The 14425-nt window shown below is 43.6% G+C and overlaps 1 protein-coding gene and 1 long non-coding RNA gene across 3 annotated transcripts in view; both read right to left on the bottom strand.

Moving 5' to 3' along the window:
• The window catches only part of LOC109756618 (uncharacterized), a 62633-nt gene extending 55077 nt beyond the window's left edge, over positions 1 to 7556 (bottom strand). Inside the window, exon 1 of the mRNA XM_073497725.1 lies at positions 7429 to 7556. Coding sequence (XP_073353826.1) covers positions 7429 to 7556 — 128 coding nt within the window. The remainder of the gene's footprint in view (positions 1 to 7428) is intronic.
• A 731-nt stretch (positions 7557 to 8287) lies between these two features.
• Positions 8288 to 13438, bottom strand: LOC109740063 (uncharacterized). Of its 2 annotated transcripts, XR_012182109.1 has the most exons (8): positions 13194 to 13438; positions 12685 to 12787; positions 12446 to 12562; positions 11251 to 11429; positions 10770 to 10929; positions 10087 to 10128; positions 9067 to 9404; positions 8354 to 8629 (listed from the first exon to the last, which is right to left on the bottom strand). It is a non-coding gene; the product is annotated as an uncharacterized lncRNA (long non-coding RNA). The 2 variants fall into 2 exon arrangements; XR_005754520.3 differs by lacking the exon at positions 10087 to 10128 and having other exon boundaries at positions 8288 to 8629.
• Positions 13439 to 14425: the final 987 nt, after the last annotated feature.

Below are 14425 nucleotides of genomic sequence, written 5' to 3'. Positions count from 1 at the left end.
TCCTGTAATAATACATCAGCCGGTGAATGAAAGGGTGGAGTGGGAACCCTAGTCTGCGAAAGAAGAGGGATGAATACCACCCTCTCGTTGGGCTTCGGCGTGGGGACGACTTGTCCCTCAGCCGGCAGACGATGGGCGATTTCCTTCCCCAAGTATCCGGCCGCCCGAAGCTCAGTAATGTCCTCCTCCTTGACGGAGGAGACCATCCACTTGCCCTGACCTCCAGATCTGGACATGGTTGAGTGCTAGCTCGAGTGGAAAGGAGATAAGAACTTGGGCGCTGGAGCTCAAGATTGGGAGGGCGGAGATAGAGAGCAGGCGTGGGAGAGGAAGAAGGAATCCTTATCCCCTTATAAAGGCAGTAAATATTGAACGCCTCCCCACTCGCCTTAGAATTCGCCTATTCCCAAGGGCTATATAAACGGCACGGTTGGGTTACCCATGCCCGCATTGATGAAAATCCCACGATAAGGGGACACGATCTCTGCTTTGGCAAGACGTGCCAATGGCAACCGCGTCTCGGGACGTGGAGCGGCGGACACAGAAACGGTTCGGAATTATGACCGGTCGGACGTGATGTCATGCTACAAAAATTTGTCTGCGGATTGGATTCGTGTAAAACTATATTTTCTCTGTGGTTGTGTATGGTGTGTGTGACAGGTCCGGATACTATCATTGCGTCCGAATACTATCTTGGAGTTCGGAAAGAAGGGAACCCGCCTTGCAATGCCGAAGACAATCTGCGCGCCGGACTCCTCGTCATTGAAGCCAGGTTCAGGGGCTACTGAGGGAGTTCTGGACTAAGGGGTCCTCAGGCGTCTGGCTTATTATCGATGGGCCAGACTGGTGGGCTGTGAAGACGCGAAGGCCGAAGACTGTACCCGTGTCCGGATTGGACTCTCCTTGGCGTGGAAGGCAAGCTTGGCGACCAACTATGAAGATTCCTTCTTATGTAACCGACTCTATGTAACCCTAGATCCCCCCGGTATCTATATAAATCGGAGGGGTTAGTCCAGAAAGGATATACTCATTACCATAGTCATACAGGCTAGACTTCTAGGGTTTAGCCATTACGGTCTCGTGGTAGATCAACTCTTGTAATACTCATATTCATCAAGATCAATCAAGCAGGAAGTAGGGTATTACCTCCATAGAGAGGGCCCGAACCTGGGTAAACATCGTGTCCCCTGTCTCCTGCAACCATCGACCTTAGACGCACAGTTCGGGACCCCCTACCCGAGATCCGTCGGTTTTGACACCGACACCTGGCTCGGATGCCACTGTTGGGAAACATAGCATGCAATTTCAAAAAAATTCCTACGCTCACGCAAGATCTATCTAGGAGATGCATAGCAACGAGAGGGGGAGAGTGTGTCTACGTACCCTCGTAGCCGAAGGCGAAAGCGTTTGACAACGCGGTTGATGTAGTCGAACTTCTTCTCGTTCCGACTGATCAAGCACCGAACGTATGACACCTCTGAGTTCTGCACACATTCAGTTCGATGACGTCCCTCGAACTCTTGATCCAGCAAAGTGTCGAGGGAGAGTTTTGTCAGCACGACGGCGTGGTGACGGTGATGGTGAAGTGATCCGCGCAGGGCTTCGCCTAAGCACTACGTGAATATGACCGAAGGCGTAAATTGTGGAGGGGGGCACCGCACACGGCTAACAACTGTTGATGTGTGTTCTAGCGGTGCCCCCCTCATATATATAGGTGATGCGTCTCCAACGTATCTACTTTTCCAAACACTTTTGCCCTTGTTTTGGACTCTAACTTGCATGATTTGAATGGAACTAACCCGGACTGACGCTGTTTTCAGCAGAACTGCCATGGTGTTATTTTTGTGCAGAAATAAAAGTTCTCGGAATGACCCAAAAATCCATGGAGACACGTTTTGGAATTAATGAAAAATATTGGCGAAAGAATCAGCATCAGGGGGCCCACACCCTGTCCACGAGGGTGCAGGGTGTGCCCCCTGCCTCGTGGGCCCCCCGAGACTCCACCGACCTCAACCCCAACTCCATATATTCATGTTCGGGGAGAAAAAAATCAGAGAGAAGGATTCATCACGATTTACGATACCGAGCCGCCGCCAAGCCCTAATCTTCCTCAGGAGGGTTGATCTGGAGTCCGTTCGGGGCTCCAGAGAGGGGAATCCGTCGCCATCATCATCATCAACCATCCTCCATCACCAATTTCATGATGCTCACCGCCGTGCATGAGTAATCCCATCGTAGGCTTGCTGGACGGTGATGGGTTGGATGAGATTTACCATGTAATCGAGTTAGTTTTGTTAGGGTTTGATCCCTAGTATCCATTATGTTCTAAGATTGATGTTGATATGACTTTTCTATGCTTAATGCTTGTCACTAGGGCCCGAGTGCCATGATTTCAGATCTGAACCTATTATGCTTTCATGAATATATGTGAGTTCGTGATCCTATTCTACAAGTCAATAGTCACCTACTATGTGCTATGATCCGGCAACCCCGAAGTGACCATAATCGGGACCACTCCCGGTGATGACCGTAGTTTGAGGAGTTCATGTATTCACTAAGTGTTAATGCTTTGGTCTGGTACTCTATTAAAAGGTGGCCTTAATATCCCTTAGTTTCCAATAGGACCCCACTGCCACGGGAGGGTAGGACAAAAGATGTCATGCAAGTTCTTTTCCATAAGCACGTATGACTATATTCGGAATACATGCCTACATTACATTGATGAACTGGAGCTAGTTCTGTGTCACCCTATGTTATAACTCTTGCATGAGGAATCGCATCCGACATAATTATCCATCATTGATCCATTGCCTACGAGCTTTTCACATATTGATCTTTTCTTAGTTACTTTTCCGTTGCCACTGTTACGATTTCTACAAAAACTGCTACTGTTACTTTTGCCGCCGTTACTGTTACTTCCATACTACTTTGCTACTAAATACTTTGTTGCGGATATTAAGTCTTTCATGGTTGAATTGACAACTCAACTGCTAATACCTGAGAATATTCTTTGGCACCCCTTGTGTCGAATCAATAAATTTGGGTTGAATACTCTACCCTCGAAAACTGTTGCGATCCCTTATACTTGTGGGATATCAAGACTATTTTCTAGCGCCGTTGCCGGGGAGCATATCTCTATTCTTTGAGTCACTTGGGATTTATATCTGTTGATCACTATGAGGAACTTGAAAGATGAAAGAACCAAGATTTATCCCTCAACTACGAGGGGAGGTAAGGAACTACCATCTAGCTCTGCACTTGATTCACATTCTGTTTTGAGTAAACTTGTGACACCTACACCTGTTATTGATTCTGATATGTCGCATGTTATTGATGATTCCACTTGTGCTATGCATGACGCTTATGATGAAACTCTTCTATCCTTGATAATACTGTGGCATTAGGTGAATTTCTTGATGAACAACTTTCTAGGGTTAGAGGGAATGAAATTATTGAAACAGATAATATTGATGAAAGTGATGATGAAGATTCTCCTCCTAGATATGAATTGCCTGATGTGCCTGAGGGTTATGTTATGGATGAAGAAACTGCTAGAGACCTTTTTGCTTGCAAAGATAGATATGATCTTAAGAAACTGTTAGCTAAGCTGGAAGAAAAGTCTTTGAATGCTAGAATGAAATATGACCCTGCTTTTGCTACTCCACCTATCTGTATTTCTGATAAGGATTATGATTTCTCTATCAATCCTGAGTTAATTACTTTGGTTGAATCTGATCCTTTTTATGTCTATGAATCTGAAACTGTTGTGGCACATCTTACTAAATTGAATGATATAGCCACCCTATTCACTCATGAGGAAAAAATTCGTTACTACTATATCCTTAAGTTATTTCCGTTCTCATTAAAGGGTGATGCTAAAACATGGTTTAATTCTCTTGCTCCTGGTTGTGTGCGTAGTCCCTAGGATATGATTTATTACTTCTCTGCTAAATATTTCCCCGCTCATAAGAAACAAGCTGCCTTAAGGGAAATATATAATTTTGTGCAAATTGAAGAAGAGAGTCTCCCACAAGCTTGGGGGAGGCTTCTCCGATTACTTAATGCTTTGCTTGATCATCCTCTCAAGAAAAATGAAATACTTGATATCTTTTATAATGGACTAACCGGTGCCTCCAGAGACCACCTGGATAGTTGTGTTGGTTGTGTTTTCAGGGAAAGAACTGTTGAGCAAGCTGAATTGCTATTGAATAATGTATTGAGTAATGATAATGATTGGACACTTCCTGAACCAACTCCTAAGCCAACTCCGAAGAAAAGGGGTATTCTATTTCTCAGTCCTGAAGATATGCAAGAGGCAAAGAAATCTATGAAAGAAAAGGGTATTAAAGCTGAAGATGTTAAGAATTTACCACCTATTGAAGAAATACATGGTCTTGATAACCCGACAAAGGTAGTAAAGGTAAATTCGCTCTATAGATCTGATGAAGGTGATATTCCTCGTTATAAGTCTGCTAGCCAATGCCTGGATGAGTTTGATAATTTTATTGTTAAACAAGAAAACTTCAATGCTTATGTTGGTAGATGATACGTCTCCAACGTATCTATAATTTTTGATTGTTCCATGCTATTATATTATCTGTTTTGGATGTTTAATGGGCTTTAATATACCTTTTTATATTAATTTTGGGACTAACCTATTAACCGAAGGCCCAGTGCAAATTGCTGTTTTTTTGCCTATTTCAGTGTTTCGCAGAAAAGGATTATCAAACGGAATCCAAACGGAACGAAACCTTCGCGAGGATCTTTTTTGGAACATATGCAATCGAGGAGACTTGGAGTGGAAGTCAAGGAAGCAACAAGGCGGCCACGAGGCAGGAGGGCGCGCCCAGGGGGTAGGCGCGCCCCCCACCCTTGTGAGCCCCTCATAGCTCCACCGACCTACTTCTTTCGCCTATATATACTCTTATACCCTGAAACCATCCAGGGGAGCCACAAAACCACTTTTCCACCGTCGCAACCTTCTGTACCCGTGAGATCCCATCTTGGGGCCTTTTCCGGCGATCTGCCGGAGCGGGATTCAATCACGGAGGGCTTCTACATCAACACCATAGCCTCTCCGATGATATGTGAGTAGTTTACCACAGACCTTCGGGTCCATAGTTATTAGCTATATGGCTTCTTCTCTCTCTTTGGATCTCAATACAAAGTTCTCCTCGATCTTCTTGGAGATCTATTCGATGTAATTCTTTTTGCGGTGTGTTTGTCCAGATCCGATGAATTGTGGGTTTATGATCAAGATTATCTATGAAAAATATTTGGTTCTTCTCTGAATTCTTATATGCATGATTTAATAATTTTGCAAGTCTCTTCGAATTATCGGTTTAGTTTGGCCTACTAGATTGATCTTTCTTGCAATGGGAGAAGTGCTTAGCTTTGGGTTCAATCTTGCGGTGCTCGATCCTAGTGACAGAAAGGGAACCAACACGTATTGTATTGTTGCCATCGAGGATAAAAAGATGGGGTTTATATCATATTGCTTGAGTTTATCCCTCTACATCATGTCATCTTGCCTAATGCGTTACTCTGTTCTTATGAACTTAATACTCTAGATGCATGCTGGATAGCGGTCGATGTGTGGAGTAATAGTAGTAGATGCAGAATCGTTTCGATCTACTTGTCACGGACGTGATGCCTATGTTCATGATCATGCCTAGATATTCTCATAACTATGCACTTTTCTATCAATTGCTCGGCAGTAATTTGTTCACCCACCGTAATATATGCTATCATGAGAGAAGCCACTAGTGAAACCTATGGCCCCCGGGTCTACTTTACATCATATAAGTTTCCAATCTACAATTCTAGTTTACTATTTATTTTGCAATCTTTACTTTTCCAATCTATACAACAAAAATACCAAAAATATTTATCTTATTATCTTTATCAGATCTCACTTTTGCAAGTGGCCGTGAAGGGATTGACAACCCCTTTATCGCGTTGGTTGCAAGGTTCTTAATTGTTTGTGCAGGTACTAGGCGATTTGCGTGTAGTCTCCTACTGTATTGATACCTTGGTTCTCAAAAACTGAGGGAAATACTTACGCTACTTTGCTGCATCACCCTTTCCTCTTCAAGGGAAAACCAACGCATGCTCAAGAGGTAGCAAGAAGGATTTCTGGCGCCGTTGTCGGGGAGATCTACGCCAAGTCAAGACATACCAAGTACCCATCACAAACACTTCTCCCTCGCATTACATTATTTGCCATTTGCCTCTTGTTTTCCTCTCCCCCACTTCACCTTTTCCGTTTTATTCGCCCTTTTTTCGTCCGTCTCTTTTCGCTTGCTTCTTGTGTGTCCGTGTGTAAGATCGTTTGTTTTGCCGTTATGGCCAGTCCTTCTATCATTGTTAGTACTCCCGATCATGAAGTTCTTAATTTTAAACAAAGGGAGGGAGAAAATCTAAAAGATGCTTGGCATAGAATTTGCAATGCTCAGAATAGATCCACTAGGAAGCAATCTACTTCTGTTCTTCTTCGCAATTTTTATGTAGGCATTACTCCTTGGAACAGATATATTCTTGATACCATTACCGGAGGGAACTTCTTGGGTAGCCATACTTTTGATTCTTATAATGCTATGATAGATTTGTTTGGCCCACCACCTCTTTTGGTTAATGGAACTATTTTAACTTTGGAACATGTGATGCAAAGGCTTGAAATTATCGAAAATAAAGTTGCCACTGTAGAGTTGATCGAGAATTTGGATAAAAAGATCCACAACCAAATTACCCAATATGGATCTAAGGTAGGAGTTACTCTGAATTTTTTTTGAGAAAAAGAACCCATAGTTAATGAAAAGCTAGATCAAGATTCCACTAGAATTGATAAACTTGAGGATATTATTACCAATTTAGGGTCTGCCTTTTCTGCTGTGAGAAACACTTCAAATCCTCCTACTACCAAAGTTTTCAAATTTATGTATGTTCCTAAAAATAAGGGTGAATCTTCTAGTAAGGAAAATGCGGATCTCAAATCAATAAGTGTACACCCCAACTTTTTCGCCATCATTAAGGAACCTTTTGCTACAAATGAATTTCTTGATTTCTTGCCTAGGAGTTTGATCATTAATAAAAGGAAGGAAACTCCTAAGGGTTATAAGTGTTCAACTGAAGAATTGCCAACCAAGGATGACAATACCTAGATCTACTAGTAAAACGCTCGTGCGTTACTACAGGCTATAAATGGATATAAATGAATTGAACAAATGATTAAGGTTGTTTTCAAGGGTGAAGCTCATTTCTCCCTCGTACGTTTGTGTCTAGATATGAAATCCAATCGGCTCCCCAAAATTCAATTGTTTCGACGGTACGAGCTCCCCCAAATCTAACCCATATGTGGGGAGAAATATGATTGTCCAGACTATCCGTCAATATTATCTATGACGCGCGGTCCGAACACAAAAAGCCAACCTCATGACGCACCCTTCCATTTTCCTGCCGGACCGTCCCCTTCCAGCTTGGTTTCTCAACATAGTGGGCCATTTCTCACTGGAGCCCTCTCCTTTAAAATTCAATGACGCCCACCTCAGCTTCGCCATGGCACACTCTCTCTTTCACACCGTACTTCCCCATGAATCGCCAAGCAGGAGTCCTCCGCCAACAGCCTTAATCCCCTCTCCACGTGTTCATATCGATCCACCACCTATATCAAGGGAGGGTGGGTGAGCCTGCGCCACCCATGACACTCCCAAGCTAAGAAGGCAGATCCAATGTCTTCTTAGCCATTGACACATTGTAACATACAATTGAATGTCGCGTATTACCAAAAAACAAAAATATGATGTCCATTGTTGTGCATGCAACTCATATATCACCTCGTCGGTTATTAACTCTTGAAGTAACAAACCAATGCATTTACTCTTCTATCCCAACCAATAAATTGCACGACTTGATGAAAAAATATGAACCGCTTGCTCATGCAATTTGCTGCAAAACCATCTCTAATGCAATTTACCAATTTTTTAAAGTAAGAAAATTATTCCACAAAGACGACCATAACGTAACAGACCAATCCCAGCCCCCAGTCTGTTCACTCTCAACCCTCACTCTTATAAAAAAAATCAGCTAACTCATGTTCAAAATGAGCCAGTGGTCAACGCCATCGTGATAGGCCAGTAGCAAGGGACAAGTGCGACAACCACCTTCAGTTGTTATTCATTGCAAGCCTATATAAAATTTTCTAGATAAAAGGATAATGCTACCTAAACATGCATTCAATAAAAAATGAATTACATATCACAATGTAAAATATTTGACGACTAAAAGCAAATAAATACTATTCTTCGTTGTATTCTTTTCTATTTTAGCAAGCAACAAAGTGAGTACATGAGTCATCTCCATCAAATGCTTCAATAAAGTAGGCAGTAGCAACAAAAATAAAGCAAACTTCTTAGTGGGCTGTCAATTCATCCAAATATGTTTACATGGACCATCGTAATGCAAGACAGATAAACTCAACATAAAAACAACAATGCTCGAACATATTATGTGACCAAATGTATGACCCAGGATTAGTGTTGCTCGAAGACCACTTTCCTTCTCATCCTGATCAAGAACTTCAGCTTTGTTTTCACATGATCTCTTTATATAGTACGTCAAGGCGCTTGGTTCTCTACAAACATACAATTTGAATTAGATATCACCATACATGTAAAAAGGTAATGGGAGATAACTATTCCATTATTTAAAACAAATAAAGGTCAACAACTATGCTGCTAGAACAGTACTACTAATCCTTACATCTAAGGGGAAAAGGCACATCAGAAAAAATATAGTTTATCTATGGTATTCAGAGCTAAAATTAGTAAATCATCTTGGAACATCAGAAAAAAAATATAGTTTATCTACTCCAGGAATCATCTTGAACCAAATCAACAGATGGATGTAGGATATGCCACAGTTAGGAGCAATAAACAACTGTCGAAGCAACATGACATCAAGCAGGATAAGCCGTAGTTGCAAGATAGTATAACAGCAGATGGAGAAAGTACATGAAAGAAGAGATCATGCATGGAGACTTGGTAGAGAGGTCGTCAAACTGGAACCCACCTTTGGCATCAGTGGCCATGCATAGCAAGATGTTGCGTGCGGTGCAATTTGTGCCTTGCAAGTAAGATGGCGACGCCCTTGACATCAGTGGCCACATTGCCCAACCTCAGAGGTGGCCGGAAGGGGCTGTTGCAGCAACACACACCAACAGCAAGCCGAGGCAACCTGGGAGGCGGAGACTGCGACAATGACTTGCTAACCACAGGGCAGCCTACTAAGCATAAATCCCCTTCTCGTCATAAGTTGTAGCCGTGACTGAAGACGACCTCGCAACGTGCCCCTCGCTCCTATGCCTCAAATCGCGTACCAGCGAGAGAGCGTACCGGTGCAGACAAGCCCTTGCGAAAATACTTTTTAGTTAGAAGGCTGGATGCTGATGAACATTGATTTTAGAACTATAAACATATCCAGTTAAGACACTACTACAGCAAGATGTCAGATAATCTTGGCATCAATGCCAATGTTCGTCCACCTAGCTCCATTATCTTACTGTCAGAGCATGGGACTAATTCATTTATGACCAAGCAAAAATATCTACCGTACAAGAGCCTTGCGAGAAATATAGAAAAAAGATTGAGATTCCTGCAATTTGATGCTCACTTTGGCAACACACTTAAAAGCGGATCATTAACATAAAGGTGAAGCAGAATTATGAATTACTAACCATTACTTGATGACCTGTCTACACAATTGAGAGATTATGTACGTAGTATTATGCTTATTCATATGAGAATACCACAAAGATGGACGTGTACTTTCCTGCTCCTAGACCATGAACCTAAAGGTTATGATTTGCTTCTCTTCCTACCTTGTCCCGTCGGGAACCCAACATTACTTATAATCCTTTTTCAGGCCGTTAAAATAAAGAATCAAAAGAAAGTCTGAAAGACTTCACACAAATAAAATGGCATATGTAATGAAACACATCCGGTGAAAAAATTGTTCTCGTTGGAAGCACATCAATATAAAATGAAAAGTATCAATCAACTTATAAGTTGTAAGTGGATTAAGGTGCAGAACTTAATCGGTTGTCATCCTTTGTCGTCTACTTTGATGCCCAATCTGTATGACAAAAAAACCTAAATCAATTGTTCAGTCCATATATATAAAAAGAACCCCTGAGGTGTATCATATTTGTCAATCGTAGTTGCACAATGCGGCAGAACACTTGTACGAAGCAAAAAAATGCAGAGTAGAATTATCAGAAGTCTCCCTAATGACAGTATTTATTGTTGCCATTGCACACACACAGTGGATCTTGTTATTCCACCTGCAGTTAGACAAACAAATACTTGCTTGCGAAGATTGCGGAAAAACTTGTTATGTGAGCACGTTCTATTGTAGCATGGATTAATAATCGGACATCACTAAAAAATACATATGCATGTGATATTGGCACAGTTTATCAGAAAATTTTAATGTGCAAATTAGCAAACACCTTCTGTGTATAGTAGCATCAAGAGGTGAAAAACAAGTGAACTGTAGCATCATGGAACCACTGAATCAAAGAGGATACTTATAATGCAAACATTTTGGAGATGAGAACTCAATTAACCTTCTATCTGGCACCAGCTTCGCATGATCAACTTCATGGAGAAAAATAACTTCTATGTAGAATTGTGCTACCCTCTCAAGCTCTCACGCTCTTGTAGATGCATGTAACCCAAAATTCAGACGACGATAGTGGAGGCCTGATTACATACTGTGGCAGCTGGTGCGGACAGGAACCAAGGTAGCAGCTCACGTCCTCCCTCCTCCATTTTTGAAGCATGTCTTATCAGTACTGCAAGCATGGCCACGCCAAGAAATTGAGAGAATGGGAGCTCACTCCCTCAAGTCGCAACTTCCCTCCAAGACATGTAGCTTTCATAAATAATAATAGACATGAACAACGATGCTTAGAGGCCATCAAAATTATTAGGAAATAACAACTTGTACTATACATACGTGTAATTAAATACTCCTCCAAGTAAATCAGATAGACTAAGAAAGTAATGCTCACATAAAGTAGAATTCTGAAGCGAACCGTGGTCAAGTAAAATATGTCAGACAGACCTCAGATTTTATGCAAACCAATTACGAAGTTCAGTAACAAAAAAGTTCCCATTAGAGACCAGGACGTTTAATTCATGGTTGAAGTCCAGATTAATTTGCTGGGAAGGACCGGGAGGATGGGAGGCTGACCTTGCAGGTGGGCATCGAGTATGACATCGTGGACATGGAGGTTGAAGGCGTGGAAACACTCTTCCTGCCCAGCGGCGGGGACGTCGTCGCCAAAGCGGCGACGGACGGAGTCCAGGAGGCGCCACGCCTCGATCACGCTCGTCATTATACGCATTATGATACTCCCCATTATGACCAGTCTTATTAGGAAAAAGAAGAACTCAGCAGCAGATTTTGGTGGGTTACAGATTGTAACGGTGCAGAATAATCAAATGTGGATAAGAATTGCTACAGTTGCATAGCAAATTGATCTCAATTTATATGTGTACTTTTGTATGTAGGCACACAATTGTACCACGGTTGGGCAGACTTTAGACATCAGTGAATCAAATATGTTCACTTGCAAAAAGAAATGCAAACATATGAACAAGATCCAAGCATGTATTTGGGCATGTACAAGCAGAGTTGCTGTACAGGCTCCCATAAAATCTTGGAGCCCCCTTTTTTCTTGAATAGTAGCAATTAGTATGTCTAGTTGAAGAATTAATGAGCAATAAAAAATACGAAGTAATGAAGCTTAGACATTAAGAAATAAAATTACTTGTTGAGAAATATCTCATGTTAGGTATAGTATCTCCACCTCACGTGTCTCTTTTATAACTTACTTAAAACTCCCAATCCAACACCTCAACGAACAAATTAATTGCATAAACTTAACTCTTGGTGTTCTCTCTGTCCTGAATATGGTAAAGAAGACATAAATTGCTCTAATTTACCGAAAAAGGCTTTCGCCACACTTTATATATAAAGCACCGATCATCAAGCACCCAGTACAAACACACGCCACTGCAACACCATGATGCTGGGAGGATGGAACATTCCATCTCCGTGTGCCACTTCTGCATGCTTAGAAGGATGGGAGGATGGAACATTCTGTCTCCTTGTGCCACTTCTACATGCTAGAAGGATGGCACATTTTAACGGTTTCAAGACTTGCTTCTTGGCAGGTTATAATTTGTTGAGGAAAAATATGCTACCGTGATGACTAAAAAATGTTCAATCGTTTTTTCGTTCAGGTTCTAAGTTTTAGTGTCAATGGGCCCCCCGATTTCTCAGTTACAGCCCTGATAATATTGTGCCACACACTGGTGACCATTAACAAAATAAGCTACACAAAAACTCGGAGAGATATCAGTGTTCCTCCCAACACACATACCTTCATCATTGCTCAGCTTGACATCAGCAACCTTTAGCTCATCCTCATGCAACTCAGAAGTTGCAGCACCGCCAGCAGCTGTTCGCTTTCTAAGACGTCCCAGGTTCTTTGTGGAAACTATCAAGCAGTAATCGGGTGTAAACACAAACAGTGAGTTAGTTAATGTATCGAACATGAACAGGGTTTCGCGCCTGAGGCGACGATGGTAAGAACTGAGAAATGTGAACTTCTAATCAGACCTTCCTTGGTGGAATCACATGGGAGCGCGTTGAAATCATCTGCCGCGCATTCCTCCGCAATTTCTCCTTTCGGTGGGTTGCTGCGGTGCTGACTTCACATCATCTGTAAAATAAAATTGCAAAAAAAAGTGATAATCCGAACGAAATTTCGCATCTGACACAGTGATCAACACTGCAACTGACCGAAGAAGTGTTAGCCCACAATAAAGCGAAGAAAAATCCAGCTCATAAGGTTGGGGGGCAATTTGTTTCGGATCAGGAAAAATACCAATCGATGTGCTCTCAAAAACGAAATCGACCGGTGCACGCATATGCATGGCAAATGCCGGTCATTTGCAACCCCGACCAAACGAGTACCTCGAAAGCTCGCCTAAACTTCCAACCAACAGCCTACAGCTACGTCAGTCCGGCCAAACCTCAAGCTAAAATCGCCTGGACGCCCGATCTAAACCGAAATGCAGGAGAAATAAAAAGCAAGAGTTCACGCACAGGCGCCCCGTATCACTCACCGTCGCTGAGTACGATGACCTGGACGCCGGCGGCGCGCTCGCCCCGCGGCGGCCGAGCGGCGGCGGCGGCGCCGCCTCCCCGCCGCACTCTCCCCGTCCCGCGCCTCCCGCCTCTCATCGGCGCCGATCGGCCGGGGTTCGCGGCCGCGCTGGCGTGTGGGGCTAGGGTTTCCTCCCGGGTTTGAAACGACGGCGGCTAGGAGGACTACTCGGATGTGTGTTGCGAATGGGGTGTGGGCGTGGGTGCGAGAGTCCTAGATTACGGGGTGCTCGGACAGCCGGACTATATCCTTTGACCGGACTGTTGGACTATGAAAATACAAGATTGAAGACTTCGTTCTGTGTCCGGGTGGGACTCTCCTTGGCGTGGAAAGCAAGCTTGGCAATTCGGATATGTAGATCTCCTCCTTTGTAACCGACTCTGTGTAACCCTAGCCCTCTCCGGTGTCTATATAAACCGAAGGGTTTAGTCCGTAGGACAACAACAATCATATCATAGGCTAGCTTCTAGGTTTTAGCCTCTACGATCTCGTGGTAGATCAACTTTTGTAATACTCATATCATCAAGATCAATCAAGCAGGAAGTAGGGTATTACCTCCATCGAGAGGGCCCGAACCTGGGTAAACATCGTGTCCCCCGCCTCCTGTTACCATCCGCCTTAGACGCACAGTTCGGGACCCCTACCCGAGATCCACCGGTTTTGACACCAACATTGGTGCTTTCATTGAGAGTTCCACTGTGCCGTCACCATAAGGTTTGATGGCTCATTCGATCATCGGCAACGATGCGATCCAGGGTGAGGTTTTCCTCCCCGGACAGATCTTCGTATTCGGCGGCTTCACACTGCGGGCCAACTCGCTTGGCCATCTGGAGCAGATCGAAAGCTACGCCCCTGGCCATCAGGTCGGGTTTGGAAGCTTGAACTATACTGCCGATATCCGCGGAGACTTGATTTTCGACGGATTCGAGCAGATGTCAGCTGCGCCGCACAGTCACGACAGGTATGACTTGGCTCTACCGACGGACAGTGTTCGGGAGATCCCACCTGCAGCTACTCCGGCCCTCGATCCGGAGCAGATTGCGCCGTTCGAGGACGGGTGGATGGACCCCGCCACGGAGGCCGCACACTCAGCGGCGATAGAGCCGAATACTGACTTCACCTCTTGTGAGACCCGTGTTGCCGGATACTTGGATTCGTCCCCGGCCACAGGCTCCGAACCGCCTGCGTTAG

Source organism: Aegilops tauschii, chromosome 4 (assembly GCF_002575655.3).
Source record: "Aegilops tauschii subsp. strangulata cultivar AL8/78 chromosome 4, Aet v6.0, whole genome shotgun sequence".
NCBI classification, from domain to species: domain Eukaryota; kingdom Viridiplantae; phylum Streptophyta; class Magnoliopsida; order Poales; family Poaceae; genus Aegilops; species Aegilops tauschii.
The sequence above is the reverse complement of the archived record's forward strand: the minus strand, read 5'-3'. Positions and strand labels throughout refer to the sequence as shown.